Genomic DNA, 26,620 nt, shown 5'->3' on the forward strand with positions numbered 1-26,620 from the left:
ATAGTGATGAAATAATTCAGAAGCACTAAAACAAGTTAGCTATGAGTTTGAAAAAGTGTTTATAAAAAGTTCATATTTTAGTCTTTTTTTAAATGTTTCTAAAGAGGTTGAGTTTCGCGTGTTCATAGATAAACCATTCCAAATTCGAGGTGCAGTCATACAAAAAGAATTTGAGCCCAGAGAAGTTTTTTGTTGACGACGTGTAAGTTGACAACTGTCTAATGATCTAGTGATTTATTTTGAAGTTCGGACTTCTAGGAGTTCAAATAAATATGCAGGAGATTTAGATAATACAATTTTATATGTGATATTATATATATATATATATATATATATATATATATATATATATATATATATATATAATATATATATATATATATATATATATATATATATATATATATATATATACATATATATAAAGAGATCTTGAAAAGAGTATAAATATATAGGAATTGGTTGATAAATATGGATGAATTACTAGGATTTGTAAAAAAAAAATATTTTTATAATTGTATATATATATACCATTTTTTAAATATTCTAATATTAAATAAAATGGAACATCACAACAAAAATATTAAACTCCTTTGCAGAGTTTGTAGACAGTTACTTGGTAAAAAGCATTATTTTATAGGAGAAATTCTCCTATAAAATAGGAGAAAGTAAAACTAGAGAAGCTGTTTCATGTTGAAATTGCAGATTTGGAAATTGACCATCCTCCAAAAATGTGTAAAAAATGTTATTGTACAATAAACAATGTGCTGTCAAGAAAAACATCAACTACCCTTGGTCTCTGTACTAAATGGAAACCACACTGTGATGACAGTTTTACTTGCCAATCAGTAAAAGCTTAGAAAAGGTTTAGTAGTTTCTAAACAACAATCTAGAAATAAAGCAAGATGTAGTGGCCGCCAAAAAAATGATTCAAAAATGTGGACATTTGCAATGTTACCATAAAAGAAGCAATAACCATAATACATGATGAAGACATAGATATATCAGAGCTAAATAATGAGTTAAATCCTCATTTGCAACATTGCTTATGTAATATATGCGGTAAAATTCCAAAGCAACCTTCAACTTTAAAAAAATCCAAGCATCTTTCTGCCTTTTTTTGCATTGTAGAAAATATAAAGTTAAAGCCAATTAGTAAAGCAATATGTCCTCAATGCCAAGAACATTTATTATATAAAGATTTATTAACAAGTAACAAAACAAATTCTCTCTAAAATGTTGACTTTTGCATGTATTTTATGCCAGATAAAACTTAATATAATTCAAGAAAATGAAATCTATAAAAATCATTAAGACATATATACTAAAAAGGCCACATTTTTGCCATTAACATTGCCATTGTCATCATTAGCAGTGTCACAAACAACTTATTTAAAACCATATTCATCTAAAACCAACATATCAAATGTTTTAAAACTAACAAAAGACAGTGTAATTCCAAGAATAGTTGAAAACTATATATATATGTGTATATATATATATATATATATATATATATATATATATATATATATATATATATATATATATATATATATATATATATATATATATTATGTATATAAATTATGAATATATATATATATATATAAATATATATATATATATATATATATATATATATATATATATATATATATATATATATATATATATATATATATATATATATATATGTATATATATATGAAGACCTCAGTGGAAAAATCAGCGTTGTCACATTTAAAAAGTATTGAGAAAGTATTTGTTGATCATTAATAAATGTCTTTATTTAAAGCAAAGAAAAAAAAATTTTTGTATAAAAAATTACAAAATGTTTTGTTTTTGAATAAATTTTAAATAAAATAATTATAATATAAATTCTTTTAAATTGCTTAGTTTCATTTGCTTTAAATTAAGACTTTTATTAATGATCAATAAATACTTTCTCAATACTTTTTAAATGTGACAACGCCGGTTTTTCCACTGAGGTCTTCATATATATATATATATATATATATATATATATATATATATATATATATATATATATATATATATATATATATATATATATATATATATATATATATATATATATATATATATTATATATATATATATATATATATATATAAATATATATATTTTAAATATAACAACGCCGGTTTTTCCACTGAGGTCTTCATATATATATATATATATATATATATATATATATATATATATATATATATATATATATATATATATATATATATATATATATATATATATATATATATATATATATATATATATATATATATATATATATATATATATATATATATATATATATATATATATATATATATATATATATATATATATATATATATATATATATATATATATATATATATATATATATATATATATATATATATATATATATATATATATATATATATATATATATATATATATATATATATATATATATATATATATATATATATATATATATATATATATATATATATATATATATATATATATATATATATATATATATATATATATATATATATATATATATATATATATATATATATATATATATATATATATATATATATATATATATATATATATATATATATATATATATATATATATATATATATATATATATATATATATATATATATATATATATGTATGTATATATATATATATATATATATATATATATATATATATATATATATATATATATATATATATTATGTTACTAACATATAACAATATTATGCTCTCTTCTTTAAGAATATTGAGCACTCTATTTGTTAATACACTAACATTGTTTATCTTACTGAATAAATTTAAATTGAAAAATTTTTACGCTCGAAAATATTTTAAAAAAGGTTTAAAAATTGTAAACAAAAACACTAAAGTTGCATTAGCTGAAAGTAGATATTATTCACATTCAGAGGTCTTGTATTTTATTTGAAAAATTTCTTCGTACAGCTGCAAGTTATTTTCAAAATAATGTCATGAAAAAACTCGTTAAAAACCCATTTAATTATTTAAAATTAAACAAATTACTCGTTGTCAATGATTAGTTTTTATAATGCCATTACCGTAGCCATTTTAAAAATTCTTTCTTGAAAGTAATGTAATTTCACTGCGCATGCGTATAATAACTTTTCTCTTACAAACGACCGTGCCACATATTTCAAAATTAATTCTTGCTGATTATGATGATAGTTCTCAAGATTTTCCTGTTGACTTATTGGTAGGGTGTGACTTGTACCATAAATTTATGACAGATAAAGTTATTAGAGGGATTGAAGGCTGTCCTGTAGCTTCTTCCTCTGTTCTAGGATGGGTATTTATTGGGATTGGCCCAATGTCTTCTGTAATAAATGATGAGGAGAAAATAATCCTAAATTTACGGTGGTAAATTTAGGATTATTTTTTTAGAAATAATTTATATTTTGAGTTTAAGCTATTTATTGATATTTTGTAGTAAAACTTGATTCTATTTCAAAAAATTGAAAAAAAAAATCATTTAAAAATTTTTTTTGTCTTGATTATCCAAAAATAAAATAGTTAAACCTCAAACAATGGGGTATATTTGAAAACATAATATCTCACTATATAATAATTCTACAGCTTTGACATTTTGCAGAAATGCTTATTACATATAATATTTTCATTTGTCATAGGATTTTTTGATTTGCCTCGATAACTCCAAAGTTATGCAAAATGTTTCAGAGTTTATTTATTTAGTCACTAAAATAAATACTAAATTTCATATAAATCTGAAATTTGCTCTTAATATTACAAAATTCTATGAGAAATGATTTATCAATGTCTTATAAAAATGTTCTGAAAATTTCAGTTCATAAATCCATACCATTTTTAAATAACCATGTTTTAAAATGTGTAATGTCTCGAAAATTATTAAAAAATGTTTAAAAACCACCAGGTATATATGAAGTTTGTTTTTCATTTGAAACCTCAACATCCACTATGCCTTTTTTAATTTTTCTTAGTTTTTTACGCTGTTTTAACACCATATTAGAAGATTTGTGCTTCATATGTTTAACGCGTTTATTATCACCCTCCATTAGTTTCTTGAAAGTTATTTGTCCTTTAATTCCAAAACTTTCCAAAACAGATTTTACTCCTTCCCCACCATCATTGAAATGAAGAACTAATTGCCAATTCAAACGTTCCTCTGGATAAGAATACATTTTTAGGACAGCGAGTCCATATTATTGCGTTAAATGCTTCGTTTGCATTTTGCGTTTGTCCACGGAGGCATTTGGTCAACAATTTATCATCAGATAAATCTTGAAAAATTGGTTTCAGCATTAAATAGATCCATATTGGTAAATTAATTTATCTTTATGAAACTTAGTACCATTTAGTTGATCAAGTTGCCACTTACACCAAGAATTTTTATCTCTGGGACACATATCATGGCGACCTGCAGGATCATTAAGTGCGGTCTTCATTGCGTATACATTATCAGAGTTTCTCCGAATAGCAAGACCATAGTAGTTTTGCATGGAATTAATAAAAGTATCAGTAAGTTTCCCTTTACCATGTATTGGAGTTTGTAAGGATTAGATTCAACAACTTCTTTAAAAGAAGAAGTATCTCCATCTCCTAAATATTGGGAATAAATTATATTGTTTTTCTGGATGAAACGTGCAAAAATTTGAATAGCACCAGCAGCCTCCATGGCACCAGAGGATTTAGTATGGTTTATATGACAATTATGATTTACTTTCCATCTATCATGTTCAGGTGTACCTTCCTTGGATCTCCACATTGTACAACCTTTACAGTGTTTTGAAAAAGCCTGATAACCTAAAACTTTATTACCAACAACAGCTGTAACTACACCATTCAATGATGCATGACCTCTCTTCTGCCAAGAACCATCAATTGTAACGCGTTTGCAGACTGGCTGATTACTCGCTTGAGGAAATTCACTGGCAGCTCTTTTCATTGATACTTCAGCTAATTTAGCATATGCAGTTGAAATACAGTTGTCATTCAAGTTGTCAAAAGCTGATTCACCAATACCATACATGTTAAAACAGTTAGTAAACATTTTCAATGCTGCCTTCCCCCGACCAATCTCACGAAAACTAATGACTGCTCGAACATTTGACTCATACAATTTGCGACCACGTTTAGTTTTTCGATGAGAATCATGGCACTCTTTACTTGTGAAACAGGAGTTAATCCAGCCACAGCTCATACATTTCAATTCTAATAAATGAGCAAATCCAGTTCTTTTCAGGTTATCAATAAATTCTATCAGTTATTTTGTTATCACATTTAGGACAGTACAGAATTGGTAAAATTAACTTTTTCATTTGCTCAATATCCATAAACATAAAATATTTACTATCATCATTATTACTAGATTCAGTAACAAAACCTGCAGTTTTAAGTTTCCTGGAGCTTGCACATTCAATTTCTAAATCTGCTTTAGTTTTGTTGTTGTTAAAGTTTTTTTCTTTGGTTTTAACCATGTGGCGATTTTTTTTATTTTTCTTTGCAAATTTTGTTTTGTTCAAATCATTTTTACTAACTAAAATCTAAAAAATAAAAAATTCAAATAAATAGACTTCAAAACAAAAAAGAAATTTGCCTTCGATAAGCAATTTATGTCACCAGACAAACTTCATGCTTATCCTTTTAACTTTAACAAGTGTTTTAGTTTTTAAAGTATATCTTATAGTCACTATATAGTTTTAAAGTATAGCCATAAAAATGTTTCAAAAATAGTATTCTGCTGCATTTTTGTAGGGCATTTACATGTTGCTAGGGCGTTGCTAGGGAAAAGTAACAGGAACCAATTCACAATTATATCAATATATTGACAATCATATTAAAAAAACCTATTCATGTTATACATTTTTGAAAAGGTATTAAAATTCTTAATTAAATATAATAGAAATATTTTTTTTGAAAATTTCATCAAAAATCAACTTTTATTTCTAGGGTTACCACCTTACGCGTTGATGCTAATTTAATAGGGAGTGTGAAAGATGCGCGCAGTGAGATAGATGAACTAAGAAGTGATTTACAAAAATTTTGGAGTGTGAAAAAAATGGAATCTACTGATGAGTGTGTAATACACAAATTCGAAAATGATATTATGCATAACGATGAGAGATATGTAATTAAGCTTGCTTTTAAGCCAGATCATGATTGTTTACCAGATAACTACAAAATTTGTGAGATTAGGCTGAATAGGTTAAAGAGGCAATTGGGTGATAAGAATTTGTTAAGTGATTATGACGCCATTTTTAAAGAATACGAAATAAATAAAATTATTGAAAGAGTTCCTGACAATGAAATCGCTAAGGAACCAGGAAAAACACACAACCCTAGCACACAGGCCAGTTGTATGAAAAGATAAGGAAACCCCTAAGATAAGAACCATATTTGATGCTTCCTGTTCCAACAACAGATTGTCCTCGAATGATTGTCTTTATTTAGGGCCAAATCTATTATCAAAAATATTTGATGTGCTGCTGCGATTCCGATTAAATTATATTGCCATATTAGCAGATATTAAACAAGCTTTCTTAAATGTAGAAATTTCTAGTGAGCATAAAGATTATTTAAGATTTCTCTGGTATGAAAATGTTGAAGCAGAACAGAACTCAGAATTGATTGTTTATAAGTTTTTGAGAGTAGTATTTGGTCTGATTAGTAGCCCCTTTTTAATAAATGGAACAATAAGACATCATCTCAAAAAATATGAAAAATGTAATGGTAAGTTTGTAAAATGTGTCTGAAGGTGGTTTCAATTAAGAAAATGGAAAACTAGCGGTCAAGAGTTACAAAACTATTTTGATTTTAATGAGAAATTAATTAGAAATACGGAAATAAAAAATTCAATCTTGATGACAGTACTTACTTAGAAACAGAATTGGGTAAAAGTGAGCATGAGTATAAAAGAGTTTTAAGAATTGAATGGGTTTCAAATAATGATAAATTTATTTTCCAATTTAATGAGTTTATAAAAATGTCACGTGAACTTAAAATTACAAAAAGAAATACCTTAAAAATTTTGGCATCAATTTTACGATCTATTAGGCATTGTTTCGCCTATAACAGCCAGACTAAAAAAAAAATTTTCAAATTTTGTGTAGCGATAAAATGGAGTGGGATGGGAGTGTGAGTGGAGAGATTGAGTTTAAGTGGAAAGAATTGTTAAAAAATGTTGAGGAGCTGAGTGTTTTAAGAGTAAAGAGATTTGCGTTTGTCAGAGTAGAGGAGATAATAATTTCGGCAGAGTTACATGGAGAGATATATTGTGCAGTTGTTTATCTTAGAGTTAAGACAAGTGTTGCTGTGAGAGTATTTTTTTTGGCAGCCAAAACAAAAGTAGCGCTATTGAAAGAGTTGTCTGTTCCTTGGTTAGAACTATTGGGTTGTTTGCTGTTGAGCAAATTAGTTGGAGAAATGAAACGAGTAATAGAAAATTGAGTAATTAATAGTAATGTTAGTTGTTGGACAGATTCTGAAATGGCTTTACATTGGATTAAAGAGAAGGAGGAAAATTGAAAACCTTGGGTGGAAAATGTGTGGTCATGATTTGGAAATAGGTTGAGAGAAAAAAATGGAGGCATGTAGCAGGATTGGAGAATCCAGCAGATATTCCAACTCGTATGTTTTGTTTTAACCAATTGAATGACGGTTGGTTATCTGGGTCTAAATTTTTAGGTAAGGAGTAGGTTGATGTGGGATTATTTGATAGTGAGAATAGTTTAAATGTGGATGAAGTTCTGATTGAGTTGAAAGGTGTAGATAGGATAAATGAGAGTAGTGTAAATATGGTTGAGGCTGCGAGTAGTGGTAATATTGGTGTTCTGATAGACATTAAAAAGTGTAGTACATCGAACAGACTTATAATGGTAACTAGGTATGTGAATAGATTTGCAAGTAATTTGATAAAAAAAAATTAAAAAGAACAATGGATTAATTAAAGAAAACATGTTAATACTTGATGAGTATGATAAGGCATTTAATTTAAAGTTATTAATAGAACAGCTTTATTTATGAAATCAAGATAACTACGAGAAGCTAAGTTCATCCCTGAAGTTGTTCACTGACGAACAAAACGTACTGCAATTAAAAGGATGATTTGGAAATTCGATACTGAGTTATAATAAAAAATACCCAATTATTTTATGTGATGCTCAACATAGCTATTTTACGGTGTTAATTATTCGTTACGCCCATGAACGTGTCATGCATTATGGCATTGAAATGACATTAAGTCAAGTTAGAGCAAGGTTTTGGATTATTAAAGGAAGAAAAACTGTCAAGAAGGTTCTGTGTAAGTAATGCTTACACAGAATGTTCTTGAGTGCTTCGTCCCCCAACTCCTGATTTACCTGATTATCGTGTAAATGTTTCTATGTTTTCGTTTCAAGCTGTTAGTGTAGATTTTGCTGAACCTTTATATGTAAAAAATTACTTGAAAACTGATTCTTTATCTAAAGTTTACGTTTTGATTTTGGCTTGTGCGTCTAGTTGTGCTGCTCATCTGGAATTAACTCCTGATATGAAGATCCCTGCTTTTATTGGAGCACTCAAACGCTTTATTGCACGCAGGAGCATACCTGAAAGCATTACTAGCGACAATTTTAAAGCATTTAAATCAATTGAAGTAAAGAAGTTTTGTTTAAATAATAAGATTAATCAAAAACTTAACCTACCTGCTTCCATTTGATGGGGAGGATTTTATAAAAGATTAGTACGGTCTGTTAAGATACCACTATTGAAGATTATGGATTGTATTTTGTACTAGTTTAAATACATAGTCTCTCCAAAGGAACAGTTTTCAATCCTCGAGATTTTACAAAGGCGTTCGATCGCACGTGTTTCCCGGGAAGGCTTGCTAAGGAGAAACTGAAATAAGAAATCTTTCAATAAGACTAGAGTTAAATGAAAGAGAAATGATTCATGGACTCTGTAAATAACTTGTAGAAAAAACGTATCCTACAAATATAGTTTATTTGGAAGACGTTCTTCATACTATCCCCATTTCCTCAAGTGAATGCGAACGAGGCTTTTCATGGATGAACCTGATCATCAGACCAACCAGGGCTTCATTAATGACCAAAACGGTTTCAACGGTTTTGTTCATCAAATAAGTAGGATCGCTACAAATAAGCTTTCATCTATTAAAGTATGTTGATTCGTGGTTGTTTGGTAGAAGGCATTCAGCTGTAGACATTAGGAGCCAGGAAAAGAGACCAGATGATTTCTCCAGCGAAAATTGAAAAAAATCTGGGATTTGTTATTGAAGTTTATATCTTTGTATAGTTTGGACTAGCGGCCATGGCATTGAATATAACAGTGTCATGACCGCTGATTCTACTCAACCCCCCTCTCCTCCTCCTCCTTCTCCTCCCCCCCCCCCAAAAAAAATAAATAAAACCTGTCATAATTTTGAAAAATAAAAAAAACCTTTATACATCGGAAAAGGCTTTATTTGTTACCGCCTTATTGGGTATGATGTGTGGGGTAGCCCACCAACGGCAACATACATATGTATAAATTTTATTTACGAATTCAATAACTAATTTCTGCTTCACTTTACATATTAAAAACAATATAAGATGATATAGGTGAGTTCCGTCACCTGTTCTTCTAGAAAAAATAGCGCTGTATATATATATATATACATATACATATATATATATATATATATAGTATATATATATATATATATATATATATATATATATATATATATATATATATATATATATATATATATATATATATTTATATATATATATATATATTTATATATATATACACCGTAATATATAAATATATATATATATTTATATATATATATATATATATTTATATATATATATATATTTATATATATATATATATAAATATATATATATATATATTTATATATATATATATATTTATAAATATAAATATATATATAAATGTATATATATATGTATATATATACATACATATATATATATATATATATATATATATATATATATATATATATATATATATATATATATATAGATATATAGATATATATATATATATATATATATATATATATATATATATGTATATATATATATATAAGATATATATATATAGATATATATAATATATATATATATATATATATATATATATATATATGTATATATATATATATATATATATATATATATATATATATATATATATATATATAGATAGATATATATATATATATATATATATATATATATATATATAGATTATATATATATATATATATATATATATATATATATATATATATATATATATATTATATATATATATATAGATATATTTTCATATATATATATAATTTTATATGTAATTTATATATGTATATATAATTATTATATATGTATATATATATTTTATATTTATATATATATATGTATATATATATATATATATACATATATATGTATACATATACTTATAGATATATATATAAATATATATTTATATACATATATATATACATATATATTTATATATATATATATATTTATATATATATATAAATATATATATATATATATATGTATATATATACACATATATATACATTTATATATATATTTATAAATATATATATATATATAAATAAATATGTATATATATATTTATATATATATATGTATATATATATATAAATATATATATATAAATATATATATTTATGTGTATATATATATATATATATATATATATATACATATATATATATATATATATATATATATATATATATATATATATATATATGTATATATATATATAAATAAATATATATATATATATATATAAATAAATATATATATATATATATATATATATATATATATATATATATATATATATATATATATATATATATATATATATATATATATATTCAAAAGATTAAAATAATATGTTATAAATCATACTTTTTAAAATTACTTTTGAATTACCTTTTGGATTTTCTTTCTCCAACTTTGCCATTTCACATACAGTTTCAAATGAAAAACCATAAGGACTAATTTGGTATACTGCAGTTTTAGTAAAACCATTATCATAATGCTCTTGGCAACTCCTAGCTATTCCAGCTGCTAAAAGATAAATATATTTATATTATATATATATTTATATTATATATATATATATATATATATATATTTATGGAATAATATTGTTTTATCTGATTTCGATATACCTTTTACATTTCCTACTTTCAAATAAAAACTAAAAAATTCCATTATTTTAATGGATGATATAGTCAAGTATTTTTGGTACCTGTATTTTTAATTAAAATCATATATACATTATATAATTTAAATTTTTTGAAGTAAAAAAAAAGAAAAAAAGAAGGTGGAGGAGAGATTTAAAAAAGTACGTACTTTTAGGGCGGAGGATGGGGGGACTTAGAAGTACGCATGGCAATTGGGTAAAGAGGGATGAGGGTTAAATTTGTAAATTTTTGGCATAGGTACTTTATGAACAACCCCTTAGATCTTTATGTACTAAATCTGGCATGAGTACTAATATGAGATCTGCACTTCTTATTGAAATTGATATTTTTAAATTTGGTTGCTATGTATACTTATTTTTGCCTAGCAGCAATCTATTTTTAGTTGTTGCAGATGTTTTATATGAGCTATACCCAGCAAACATTGTTTTAGTGAATTTGCAGTGGACCTATATAGACGTTTTTTAGCGGTTTATTGGAGTTTTGCTCATCAGTTAATTAGTGGACCACTAGTAGCAGCAGCTATAAATGGCATACCGATAATGTTCCGATATTTTAATGGTGATTAATTATCGGCAAGTCACTTTTGGCGGCTGCCACTAATGATCCACTAAGTAACCGATAGGCAAATCTACAGCGATCCGCTCAAAATGCTTATATTGGTTCACTGAAATTCCGCTATAGCGGAATTTCAGTGGGCAATATAAGCAGCAAACTATAGTTTGCTGGGTATAAATTATAATTAGTTTAATATGATGTTTGCTCTTCTTATGAGAGAGATATTTTTTGATTACTATAGATACCTAGTTTTACTTATTATTTTAACAATCTATTTTGGTAGCAATAATCTATTTTGGTAGCAATAACCTATTTTGAAAGATTTTTGAATAACTTTTTATCGAAATTTTAACCGTTCAATTTTTAATAACTATTAAAAACAAAACGGTTAAATGTAGTTAATTTTAGGTTTTTTATTATTAATGACCTAAAAAGATTTAGGTCATTAATAATAAAAACAAAATATAGTGCAATAAAACATTGACAATTTGAAATACATCAACAATTTACAAAACATAAACACAAGCATAAAGTAAGAAAGCATATTTTGGGTAAGTCGACAGTCGGAGCCTGAAGCAAATCACTAACTCTTTCTAGGAGTTTAGATTTTGAATATTTATATTTTTACCGCCTCAAGCTGCTAATTATTGGGCCTGATGAGCACCTAAGTTGGCATAATACATCAAAGTTTGTTTTCAAACGACTGCATCTGCAGTATAATGATGCTATTCCATTGAGTTAGTTCAAGATTTGCATTTCTAATAAAAGGCTTTTCTACTATTAATACATACTATTAAAACTGGGCACTAAAACTTTTGGGGGCCCCATTTTTGCATTAAAAAAAGTAATTTTGGTATGATTATTGAGTAGTAAAGTACACTCATTAATGTAAATATTTACCAATGCACATAAGCCTTTTCTTCATAAATATAAAAAATTATGTGATAAATCTGGTATTTATTATTTTTTTAAATGTAGGGGGCACATTGATTGCCGGGGCAGTATGATCATCTAGTTTGTACTCGTTTACTTTTGCCTTATTTTGACAGAGATTGCAATTTAATTAACCATTATACTATTTTTTATTGCTTAATAATAATATTTTTGATAAGATCAGCTTCTGCGTTAAGAAAATATAAAATACAGTTTCATCATGAAAGTGATTTTTTGAAAGTAGTAAACATATTCAAAGAAATTTTAAATTAGATTTCCGAATAACTTTACAACCATTTTTATTGTAAACTCATATGTGTTAAGCTTATAATAAATTTATTTTTTTAAGTTGGTTAAAATATTTACAGAAGTTATTGGCATCAATATATCAACTGCACCTATTAGGGCACATTGATCGTTGACTATGCAGGGCTCATTGATCGGAGGATCCAAGTGCCCTATAATATGGCGCATATAACTTATATTATAAGACATATTTTTTGTTTAAATTTCATACATTTAAACGAATGGCATGCACTTATAACGAATAAAAAATTTTTATATAAGTTTTTAAAATTTCATTTTTAAAATTTAATACTGTTAAAAACTCATATTAATAATATTAGTTTTTAGTTTTACAATTAGTTATGTATATATATATATGTCTGTATTTTTTTTTTTATCTCTGGCTAATCATTTTTTAATTTATCTGAGTCTGTTTTGTGTGATAGCTTTTGTCTCTACTTATCCGGCAAGATTTATATTTCTCATACTATTGGAGTTCAGTACATACAAACCAAGAATACATCTGTTATAAAAAGACGCTAATACGTATTTTTGTGGAAAATTTTCGCACTGTTATGCTTCTCACAAATATGCGGCCTCATTCGCACATAGTAACACAATTCTGAATAAATATACAAGGATAAGGTCAAAAAAAGATTATGAACAAAAGTATATAATAAAGAACAAATATTTGATAAACTGATTTTAGAGACTGTTGATGTCTACAGGTGTGGTGGTGTAGTGCATTAGTATGTACCGTTTGGTCGTCTCGTATGGTCTCGTTATGTTTTCGTTCACTTTCAAATCGAGTGAATAGAAAGCTAAACACATTCACTCCTTGCGCTAATGGGCTTGCACATCAGAGCCAGACGTAAGACCTGCAGAATGGATTTCAATTGATTGAATGCACACATTAGTCACCGTAGGCCACAAGCCATCGCTCTTAGTCAAAAGAGCTACTGCCCGGTGCTGGTGTAGAATGATGTGCTATGGAGTGAGATTTTAGATCCGAGCACATTGTCAGCAAGCGCTGATCTGACGTGCATTGTGGAGCTTCCGAATGAACGTGTGCATGAGTGTAAGCGTAGTCATTAGGCTATTGAGCGCCGTAAACACATCCAGCGGGATAGCTAAATGTCCGTTTTGTCGTTGTGGTGTACATTGGAAGGAGTCGGGGCTCACCAGCCACAAAGAATAATTTTAATTGTTTATGCGACACAAAGATTGCAAAAAGTGACCAACGGAGCCGTCCAGTTACGACCTGAGAGATTTGAAAATAAAAACAGATCGTAGATGGTGTCATTAAATAAAAAATAAAAATCATAAGAAAATATAAAATGTGTGGCAAGACTTTTGTGAAGTAGAAAAACGAAGAATAGGCAATAAAGGGGCGTGAGGAGAAACAACTAACGCTCTAGTCACTCTATGTGTTGAAATCGACATAAATTTGATCCTTATTGCATAAATAACGTTGATAAAACTGGTTTAACAACGGTACAAAAGCCAGTAAAAGTGTTAGCAGGTAAAGGAAGTAAATAAGGAGGAAGAATCACATCTACAGAACGAGGAACATTAGTAACTGTATGTTGTGCTTCAAATTAGTAAGTGACCAGGGCCTCGGCTCTGGCCCTGGCCCCGGCTAAAAATGAGACTTCTTGCAAACCCAGCCCCGGCAAAATTATAAGATTTAGCAGGAGTTGATGGCCGGGACTAGAAAAAATTTTTAATTCTTAATATGTTATAATTTTATGCTTAAATTTACTATTTGTTAAATACTGGCATACATTAATATATTTTCAAACTCTAATTTACTTCCAACAAGATTGCTAGCAACCACTATTAAGTTATGAGTTACTTTAAAATAGAGAACAAGTTAAAAAACTAGGAAAGGTATAACTGAAGACTTTAAAAGTTGTAAGTTGTATAAAAAAGGAAAAAATGAAGATCGGTAAGAGTTATAAAGCTTTTTTGATGTTCAAGCAAAAAATCGGAGTTAATAAAAGTTTTTACAGTATGAAGGTACAGATACAGTAAAAGAATGCAATTTGTTGAATTAAAAGCCAAGCAAAAATGAGTTTTAGTTTATTGTTACAGAGATGATAGCTTGTTTGAGCATTGACTATGACTGTATTTGTAGAAAAAAGAAATAAATGCAATCTTACAACAATGGGAAAGTGTCTCAAGCTTAACAGATAAAGCAGGTCTAATTACATTTACAATGTGCTTTTAGACTTTGTCTGAGAGTAAGAGGATTGTTATTCATCAATATAGGATTGCCAACAGTACTACAATTTTTTTTTTAGTAAATAAATGTGTTTTGCTGTTTAACAAAAATTGTGGATTTTAAGTAAATAAGAAACAATACAGGAGCAAAGGTAGAACCTTGTGGTACCCTTAAAAATATTTAAAATAAAGAAGAGGGTAAGCCTTCAAGAATAAGTTTTCTACTGCAGTTAGAAAGAAGTGATTTAAAACCTCAAAACCTTTATATAAAGAAACTAATAACAGAGTGAAGACTAATTGCAGGATAGTTAGAGAGCTCAAAGTGTCTGGAGCATAAATCGTAGAAGTGTTTAATTGAGAATTAACGTCAGCATTGGAAGCCAGAGTGCTTAACTGTCAGGAAAAGTATGGCCATTATATTCAAAAGTTTAATTAGAGTAAGATTTCTTTGCAAATAACTCTGCTTTATTCTGGGGAGAAGTAAAAAGATCAGACCCGTGAATTAGAGATTAAATGTTAGACTTACTTTAGTTAATGACACTGTTGAAGACTAACCATAAGTCTCTAGAACCTAACATCTGAGATAAGATACAAGATTTAGTAGACTGAGAATTACAGAGCTTAACATCAGACAGGACTTTTTTACATTGGCTTCTTGGAATAATAAAAGGATATTTGTTTTTAGGTGTTCTTGTAAAAATGATGAAAAAAATGATTAATGATTAATAAAGCAACTGCTCAAGATAGTGAAAAATATGGAGTAGAATAAGACTTGACTTATAATTGAAGAAAATTAATAAAAGCTTTCAAACTATTATTCCATAAGGAATAAAAGCTTCCGAGATGCACATTATGCATTGAGGTATTCAAACTGTTCTCATGAATCTCCAGTTTTTTTACTTTTGGACAGCCATAAAAGTCATATTTCTGTTAGAGCTTTGGATCTTGCAATTCAACATGGAATTACAATGCTAAGTTTGTCTCCCCATTGCACCCATAAATTGCAACCATTAGATAGAACTGTTTTTGGACCATTGAAAAGGTTTTACAATACTGCGTATGACAATTGCATGGTTACAAATCCAAGACCTGTGACCATTTATGGTATTGTTTAAATAGTTCGCGAACCATATACAAAAGCAAAACCATCAAATATACAGAGACCATTTCAAGTAGCTGGAATTGAACCATTTGAAATCCAGAAATTTTTGAAGATAATGAATAAATATCATCATCAGTTACAGATCGTGCTGCTCCAAATTAAATACTCGTTTACTGCATTAAGAGCAGTAAACAAGATTCTTGTGGAATCTGAAATGACTGCAGCACATGTTGATGGCATGGAGCCTGAAATACATGTTGTACATCATGTAACAAGTTTTTTGAACAAAGTGTCACCAAGCATTGCTTCATTACTCTCACATGAAGTTATGAAACCTTACCCAAATGCATCTGCTAGAAAAGGAAGTGTTAAAAGTAGGCAACTAAAAACAAAGATCTTGATTGACACTCCTATAAGTATTGAAATGTCAGAAAAACGTTTGTTAGAAGAAAAGAAAACCCTAAAACAAACCAATCAACAAAAGAAACCCATCACAAAAGATAAAAAAAGGAGAGAAGTTAAAAACTATTTGCTTAAGAATAAAAAACAATGTAAAGTAAAAGTAGCTTCTCGTCTTGACTTTGACAAATGATGATAATATAAAATGACAACCTTGTAAACTTTAGTCTTAATAAAAGTCTTCCATGACTCTTATATATTCTTTGTAAACTTAAAATACTGTACTCTTATAGACTTTATATGCTTCAAGTATTGTAAAACTTTACACATATTTGTTAGTAGTATAAAACTGGCTTATTTTCATAGATAGATAGGTGGTCATTCTTCTAATGAAAAATTTATTCTAATGAAAACATTTTACACGGGTGTGTATTAGGTTGTAATGATGTATATTTTTTTATAATTTTACTTTTTTTTAAATGTATTATATAATATACATTAATACCCTTCAACTAAAACATTTGTAGCACTTAGGTATAGCAGTATTAAACATGTAAATAATGTAAGATCAAAGCGCCCCAAGTCGGAGATCATAGTACCCCATTGCATGGGGTACATTATTCTTTTGCAAAGGGTTGTTGTATAAATATATCATGTTCATCAATTTTTTTATTAAAACATTTATTTTTACTTAAAGACAGATTGTTCTAGTTTAGTTTAGTAATTAATAAGTTTTTATTTCTATATCGGGTTGTTCGCAGTTTATAAAATGCTGCTACGGCGATCAATGCGCCTCTATCTACCCAACAACATTTTTTTTTTAATATACTTTACATATCTTTCTTTACGTTTATAATTAGGACATTTTCAAAAACAACTTATAATGGATATCACAACCTACGAAATTGGCATTGTTATACAATATGCCCTTAAATATTTTTTTTCTTTTCTTTTATCGATAAAACCGTTAATTATATCATCAAAATCGATCTCGCGTAGAATATCTGAATCGATAAACATCAAGCTCAGCATGTCTAATCATTCCTAAAGCATGGTATTTCTTTGCTCATTTTTAATTCGTTTTATTTTTGAAAAACGAAATCTCCGCAAAACAATTTGTAATCATAAGTGTTAAAAAAAATGCGAAGAGCAGTTTCGACGGTCGGAAAAACAGATGCAAGGTTATCAAGAACCAAAGTTTCGTAAAGATCCAAACAAGAGAACTGAGTTTTGATGCAAATTTTAATTTGACGTAACTGTAATACTGCCTATAGTATATAATTTATAGCTATATAATTTTTATACGGAATTATAACTATATAGTTCCGTATAAAAATCTTCTAACTAGTTAGAATATAAATTAACCAAATTAGAAACCTTTTGTCAATAGTTATTTTCCGAAAGTTCAAAGTTAGCCAAAAAAAGAAAACGTCTCCGCAATCTCTAAGTAAACTTTGCTTTGCTCATTAATCTCTTTCCCTTAAGCCTTTCAATAATTACTATAAACCTGTTGATATTAAAATTATCTCGAGCAGGTAATATCTCGTTCGGAGTATAAAGTTTTTAAATAGTACTTCTTTTAAGGCAAATTCGTGTTGTAACAATTACATAATCAATACCTGGCAAGATTGATTTTGCTTTGTTTTCAAATTCATCAAAATTGTCTCTAATTTTGTCTAACATACTTTCTAACGATGAGAACATCGAAGCGCAAGTTTTGAGATCAATTTGTTCTGACAGAAGAGCTTTGCTTGTCAATCAAAAGCTAATAAAAATATTGCTCTAAATTCAAAAGTTTCTATTTTATTTGCAATACATTCAGCTTCGTGTCTGGTTTCAATTTTTTGAGAGGGTTCTTAAGCAATCTCATGAATGCTGTCAAAATTGCTTTAAAAAAATTGAGTACTGCTTCGGTGGCATTTGCGTGAACCTCCCAATGCGTTTTTGATAATGATTTGAGTACTTTTTTGTTCCCGATGTTTTGTGTTAAGACATCCCAGCGATGCGTCAAATTTAAAAAATACGTATACAATAGTTGCACAATAGAAAAAAAATAAATGCAAAGAAGCAGCATTGTACAGAAGATTGTTAAACTAAGTTCAACGAATGCGTAGCACACGGTATATATACTGCATACTCATTGAGATTAGACATTATTGCTTGCATCCCTCTGTATACTCACGACATATTTGCGGCATTGCCTTAAGACTGACCTCTACAATATTTAAAGTCTAAGTGAAAAGCCTTGCCTAAAAATTTTAAAACAAGGTGTTATTATTTAATTTTACATAATATAATTTGCTCTACTTTGGATTGAGCACTCAATACCGTTATTTATCAACATAATTGCATTTGATAAACAAGGTCTCAAGGAGTATCCAGGAGTAAAAAGCGAAAACTTTTAAAAAAAGTAAGGATGGATAATTTCTTCCATAAAATTGTCTTCATTAACAACATTAGGGTAGACTTGCGGCATTTTACGAGCTTTTATCTCTAAAGAATCTGGTTCAACCATATGAATGAGAATCTTAAGGAAACAGCCTTTACAATGTCAAATCTTGATTAAATTTTTGAAATAAAATGATTAATGGCAATTCTGAAAATATTTACCATAAATTGTTGCTCAGGGTTATTATAACCGAAAACTAAATTTGCAGGTTCATCGTGGTATTGTTTTGTTCTCTTATTACTTTTTGTCAAAAATTCAGTTTCAAGCCAAGAGGACCTGCTATAGTATTTACTTTAGCCCAAATGTTGATACATGATGGGAGGATAAGACCAAGATCACTAGTTACCTGTTAAATAAGAATAACATTTGTAATCTATAGTTAATAAAGTTGAAGAAAAATGACAACACGGAGAGTTTTGTACCAAAAGGTAAGAAATACAAAATTTTCCAAAATTTTCAGCGGTAAGCTCATCATCTTCTACCGTACAACTATGGGGAGTATTAATTTCTCGTGTTTGTTTTGCAGTTGGTTTAAAAGTGGCAATCCGAGCTGACCATCTAGTATCTAAAAGCTTGTGACAAGAGATTCCTATTGAAACTTGAAAAATCTTTCAAGTTTCAATAGGAATGAAAAATGTGTGGATGTTACCAAAAAAATTCTTGATCTCAGTGCAATATACAAACGTACGTACCCAATCTAAATTAACAAGGAATATAAAGAGCTATTGGAATCTTTTGTAAAATAAGATTTTGACTCCGATATAAATTCCATCAATATTTAAGCCGTTGTTATAATCTTGGCCACTGCGTTTTAGAAAATCAAGTCCATGTCTTCAACACAAAAAAAAATTTCTTTTACCTCCCAGATTTTTTTGTTGAAAATAAAGTGCAAAAACCATGAAATAAAAGTGATTTGAAACAATTTCCAATTTGTTTTCTCTAGAGCAGAGGTTTTACATGTTGCAATAATAATACAAGAAACGGTAAAAAAATTGGGTTGTTTATTAACACCTCACAAATCAAATTGGTAATATCCATTACTTTTTTTTCATCCATGTTTTCAACACAAAAAAAGAATTCTTTTACCTCCCAGGTTTTTTTGTTGAAAATAAAGTTCAAAAACCATGAAATAAAAGTGATTTGAAACAATTTCCAATTTTCTTTCTCTAGAGCAGAGGTTTTACATGTTGCAATAATAATACAAGAAACGGTAAAAAATTGGGTTGTTGGTACAATAAAAAATAATTATAAAAAAAAGTTGTCTTTTTATGTGATGGGAGAAATAAAGTTGAATCTAGAATACAATGTAATATTTCACGCCACTGTTCTACCTCAGATTCTTACTTTCAGCGGTAAGAATTATCAACAAAGATAATCTGATTTTGTGGACTAAAGGATTTTGTGGACTAAAGGATTTTGTGGACAAGGCAATTATGATATGTTTTGATTCAATCACCTCTGTCATTCCACCATTTAAGCGGATTATTCGTCGATCTCCGGCTAATTCATGGCTTTACACCCAAAAAAAAAAAAAAAAGGAAAACACAGAATGGAACATATTGTTATCCACCAGTATTCTCTGTTAGTCCAATATATTTGTCCTTTTTCGCATTTACAAGTGAAAAGAAAATTAATGATATTGTTCTCTTTAGCTTTTGTTGAGTCATTTGACACTCTACTACGCCTACTACTAATAGTTTATTCATTTAATATTATGTAACTTGTATATACTAAATATTATATACAAGTTACATAATATTATATGAATAAACTTTTTTGAAGAAAATGTATAAATTCTGCTTGATTACTTATAGATACCTGATTCATCCACAATAGATTTTGTTAAATAAACTATTTCTTCTAGAGAGCTAGGGAAGTTCCTATTTACTTGTTCTCTCATGATAATTGACAACGTTAATTTTAGTAATACTACCATCTCAAAAAAGGCTATTATATTAAATTGGGGTTTATCAAACCTTTATCAAAATTAATTGTTTACAAAAACAAACTCAATGCAAATGTCATTGTGAAGCGCACCTTTATGCCATTGATAAATACATTTGATCTCAGATAAATCATATGTATTTTTACAAACTATACTCAAGCTTTTGTTAGCACTATTGCTTTCTAATTTATCAAGAAAACATTATAATGATTTTACGCTTTGTCGTAAAATGTCGTCATAACGTCGTAAGTCCAACGGTTGGTTCTAATATTTTGTTGTCATCTTGCAACAGCGCTTATTTTTGTTGTCTATATCTAAGCTAGTTTAAAACTAATATAGAGTATAGACCAGAGGCGTTGAAAGAAAATTTTTTGGTGTTCGAGATAGGTAACTTCCAGACATGGAGCAAACACCAAACATTTATATGTTTTATACTTATGTCGAATAATGAGGATTTGCAAAATATTGCGATGATTGGGGGCTGGGAACAAAAAGCCCCAAAATTTTCGCCCCCTCCCTGCCCCAAACGTGAGAGCAACAAGTTGATGAAGTATTTTTGTACTATTCTTAAATAAACTTATATTCATCGATAAATTTTAAGTTTCATAGTATTATCTATTAGCGTTTAAAAATTATTACCATATAAAATTTGCAACCCCTTCAAATTGAGGGGGGTTTAAACTTTATATGGTCATAATTTTTGAACGCTAAAATATTTTAAAATGAAATCTAAAATTTACCGATAAGTTTAAGTCCAGTTAAGAATAGTACAAAAAATATTTCATCAACTTGTTGCTCTCACGTTTGGGGCAGGGGGGCGAAAATTTTGGGGCTTTTTGTTCTTAAGATTAAGTAAGAATGAGTCTCAAGAATCATAAGGAAAAATACGTAAAATGCCAAGATACTGGCTAATAATACAGCTTGGCATCAGAGTGTAAAAATGTGAAAGGAAAAATTAAGAAAGTTTCAGATGAATGTTGAGAATGTACGGGTTATTTTGAATTTTCCAACAAAGGATCAGTGCCAAGGATAACAGAAAAATTGATTAAAAAGAGACAAATAGAAATCAAAAAGCAGGTATTTATAATTTTGATGGTTTATTAGATTTATTAGAAAAAAAAGAGGATGGGTTTTGGTTGCATTCTGAAAATTACAATCTTTAATTTAAGCAATTAGAGACATCTGGTAGAGTGGAATATACGACAATGAAGTCTGATAATCCTCAAAAAAATACAAAATTCAAAAAAAAAAAATCAAAACTGGAAACGTTCCATCGATGCCATCAAATTCAATTCTAAATGAGTACAGAGAAGAATACAAAAGTAGTAATAAGTCATTAAGTGACAGTGGTAGTAGTTATAAACCTTCAATAAATATCGATAAACAAAAAATTAAATGCAGGACAGTTAAGACTGTTAAATTGGCAGCCCTCGGAGTTAGGAAAACTGAGATCAGCAATAACTTCCCGACCTTAAACTGTTAGAGGTCGGCAAAAAAATTTGATGCAAAGGTTTCACCATAAAACATAGAAGTGAGGTCGGCATTTTTTGCTTACCTTAGGTCGGCAGTTAATTCCGAAGGCTGAATTAGTTACTCAAAAAGCTGCAACAGTGTTCAACAACTTCCGATCGCTGGTTTCATTTTTCCAGCAACAACTTAACGAGCAATCTACATGGAATTCATTAGTGAATGTAAAAAGTTAAAAAATAAATTAAGAAAGGAACTAAAGGTTGAGAATTAGTGTTTTCATTTTGATGGCAAAAAAAATAGTTGATGTGAAACATCAAGTAGTTGATAAATGACGATACAAGAGAAGTTAGGCTAAAGCCAATGGTATTAAAAAACGGAAAGTCGGAACAATTTTTGAATGGAAAAGACTTTGAATGAAAGGACTTTGAATAAAAAGAAAGAAATTTTTCGAATGTGATTTATGGAGATCTATAAAAATGATCATGGTAGACACTACAAACGTTAACACTGGGGTAACAAAAGTGTTTGCTTTGAGAAACCTCTATATGTTGTTTGTTAGCACCATATATTAGATCGAATATTGAAGTTATGTCTGGGTACTTTTTTTTAGAGGTAATACCAATTCACTTGATTGATCATATTAATCTGTTGAAGCAATACGTAGTAAATATGACTATTTGACATCAAACTTTGACATTAATGGCATACAATTGAAGGAGAATAAACTTAAATGGAGAGATGACATACAGTTTTTGATGCATCTCATTAACGCAGTGAAATACTTTTGGAATGAACAAAAAATTTCCAAGGTTAATTTTAAAATTTAACCAAATATTAGCCATGCTAGATGACACTCCCGGGCAATTTATTTACTACCTGCTTATATACTAGTTGTATGCTTACATACTAATTGTATGCTTACATACTAATTGTATGCTTACATACTAATTATATGCTTACATACTAATTGTATGCTTACATACTAATTGTATGCTTAGCATACTCAAATCTTTTTTTACCGTATATAATTTTTATATACGGTAAAAAAAATTTAGGTATGCAAAGTCATTAATGAGAGAAATAAAAATGATGAATGTTTTAACACACACAATCTTTGTGTCTAATCATTAAAAAAATCTCACACGGAAAAACTTTTAAACAAAGTTTAAAATAAATTGAAACAAGAACTATTCTCTGAGATAAGTTAGCTATAAATAAAGAATGCAGCATAAGATATCAAGGGTTTAAGATTTAGCACAGCTTTAAAAATAACCATTTTTATATGGTGAAATCAGTATATTCATTTAAAAATTTCAAATAAAAAGCAAAATTTTGAAAATAAATAAAAGCTTTAATATATTTCATAAATACACTCTTTTAAAAAACTAATTTCTAATACATTTATGGATTTATTCCAATAATTGTCTTTTATTCTTTAATAACTGTCTTTTATTCTTTATCTCTAACGGAGATTTCTTATTTTTCATATTTTAACGGAAGTTTTTTTTTTCATATTATAATGAAGTTTTATGTAATTTTAATAATAATTTAATCTTACTTTACACTTGTAAAATCAAAACGGTGAATTACAAAACTGTTCAAAATATTTTTTGAACAAATTGACGTAAGTTAAACTTCTTGAAAAAAAATTTTTTTAATCTTCAAGTGCTAGGCAGTGTGCTATAAACAGTTTCTAAGTAGAACGTTGTATTAAATAATGATGCCCGGGTACCCGACGAGTTTTTTAGGTGTGCTAATTTACCTTGCAGTTATTGGAGGTGCCTGGTAATTTTGGAGGTGCTGGGAAATTTTTAAAGGTGCCTTACAACCTAGAAACAGAAAAAGAGGTCTCGGTTGCCTGAAAACCCTCGCGGTGTACTGGCAAACATATATATATTACAGGGTACCATCATCTTCCAGGAATGCCAAGCATTTGAAAAATATACCAAGCTCTTTCAAGGGGTAGCCGGGCGCCTCCAAATATTAGCAAGTAACTCTAAGAATTACCAGGTACATTTATTTATCTTTATTTAATACTAAAACGTTCAAAAATAAACATAGGATTAAATAACTAAATTAAACTGTATTTTGTAGATCATGGAAAAAATAAAAATCATTTTTTAAATTGTAATAATAATGTCCTCATACCAAATACATGGGGAATTATGGTTAATCCGAGAGCATGCAACAAATTTTTCGATTTTATTTATCAGGTTTGTTTGAATTAAAATTTTAAATAACATTTTGACACCAAGTAGTTTTTTTTTCAAAATGGTATCTTTTTTATTGCATCAGTTTTTTTTTTCTTAATCTTACTAAAAATCTGATCACTGTAGGAAAAGACAAGGCAAGATGGCAAACGTTTTAATAACCCTAGTTTTTGAAAAACTGTCAAACATGAAGCAATAATTTTTTATCAGTATGTTTGTGTCTTCATAAATTTTCATCACCGACATGAATTTTTAGTTTACAAATAGAAAAAAGTGTAATAAAAATATGAAAATTATTTTAAAATTCATATACTTTTCATCTACTCACGTGATCAGGTAAGATGACTTAACTATGCGTTTTCTATCTCTAACTTTATAGAGTTTTAATAGCTATCAACAAAAATACTAAAACAAAGTATCACAAAACAAACATGCTAAAAAAGCTAAAAAGTCACTAAAAACGTCACACCTGTAGAACACCACCCATTAGCAATAAACCTAACCAAAATATTTTTTTTTTAAACAAAAAAAAAACCTTCTGCTTATTTTAAAACACAAACCACATACATCGTTTGTTTCCATCTATATTTTAACTTTTTTTGTTAAGTTGTAATAAAAAACCATCTTGCTCTATTTTTTCTACTTGAAAACTTTGATGATTTGTGATTTTATTGCGATTTTTGATTATCATGTGTTGTTAAAAAAAACCTTTTACCTATAGTGCAGTTACACACGTGTTGGCGCCGATTTCTTGCAGCACATGATGGAATGCAACTACAATTTCCACATGGATTTGGTGTCAAACTGCAGCTGCGAGAACAGTTTGGCTAAAAAATGAATATAAAAAAAATTCAAGCTCGTCATTTCATTATAATTGTTAAAATATTTTTCAAACCGGTTTAGAAGAAACGTATATAAATATTTTTTAAACATACCGGTTTAGAAGAAACGTATATAAATAATTATTAAACATACCGGTTTAGAATAAATGTATATAGATATTTTTTAAACATACCGGTTTAGAAGAAACGTATATAAATCCTTCAGATTGTATAGTTTGCGTAGATTCGTTGTCAAAAAATCGACATCTTAATAAATTTTTATCTATTATCTCAGCATCTATCGATTTACAGTTTTTTTTGTTATAACAAGCAGTAATGCATTCGTTATAATTTGCGTGTGCTTCAACGATACTTGTGATGTCATTTACTTTTCTATCTTTGTAAACAGTGTAAGAATACCGTGATGAAGATTCCATTACTGGATAATTATATTCAGACGTGATGTTTTTAAGGCAGCCAATCAAAATAAAGCAACGCAAAACAAAAAACTTGCTTGACATATTTATATTATTGTAGCCTAAATAAATAGTTTTATTTATGAAATAATTAAGAAATATATCTAGAATTCATCATTTATTTCTAGAACCTCAATGTAGTCAAGGACGGTTTTTTATGAAAAAGGTTTTTCATAAAGGCAAATAAAAATGTTTCTTCTTCATCTCGCACAACATCAAGTATTCTAAAGATTTGAATATTACTTAAATTTTGAGGAACCTATATTTAATTCTGATTTTGATTGAATTCGTTGAAAAATTTGGAATAATTCGTTTAGAACCTGGTAATATTGTAATTTTACTTTTTGATTTTTTTTATCGCCCTTAAAAATTGGGTAATTCACAGATCTGTCCTTAAAGTACATCGAGAACTCAAAATTT

At 27.8% G+C, this 26,620-nt stretch overlaps 1 protein-coding gene across 3 annotated transcripts in view; it reads right to left on the bottom strand.

Moving 5' to 3' along the window:
* The window catches only part of LOC105843664 (uncharacterized), an 84,094-nt gene extending 57,826 nt beyond the window's left edge, over positions 1–26,268 (bottom strand). For 2 of the 3 annotated variants that reach the window (XM_065805455.1, XM_065805457.1), the window contains exons 1-3: positions 25,919–26,268; positions 25,619–25,730; positions 11,055–11,192 (exon numbers count right to left, since the gene is read on the bottom strand). In XM_065805455.1, coding sequence (XP_065661527.1) covers positions 11,055–11,192; positions 25,619–25,730; positions 25,919–26,245 — 577 coding nt within the window. In that variant the 5' untranslated portion in view covers positions 26,246–26,268. The remainder of the gene's footprint in view (positions 1–11,054; positions 11,193–25,618; positions 25,731–25,918) is intronic. The other variant, XM_065805456.1, reaches the window with a different exon arrangement.
* Positions 26,269–26,620: the final 352 nt, after the last annotated feature.

The sequence above is a fragment of the Hydra vulgaris genome, chromosome 09 (assembly GCF_038396675.1).
Source record: "Hydra vulgaris chromosome 09, alternate assembly HydraT2T_AEP".
In the NCBI taxonomy this organism is placed as follows: Eukaryota; Metazoa; Cnidaria; class Hydrozoa; order Anthoathecata; family Hydridae; genus Hydra; species Hydra vulgaris.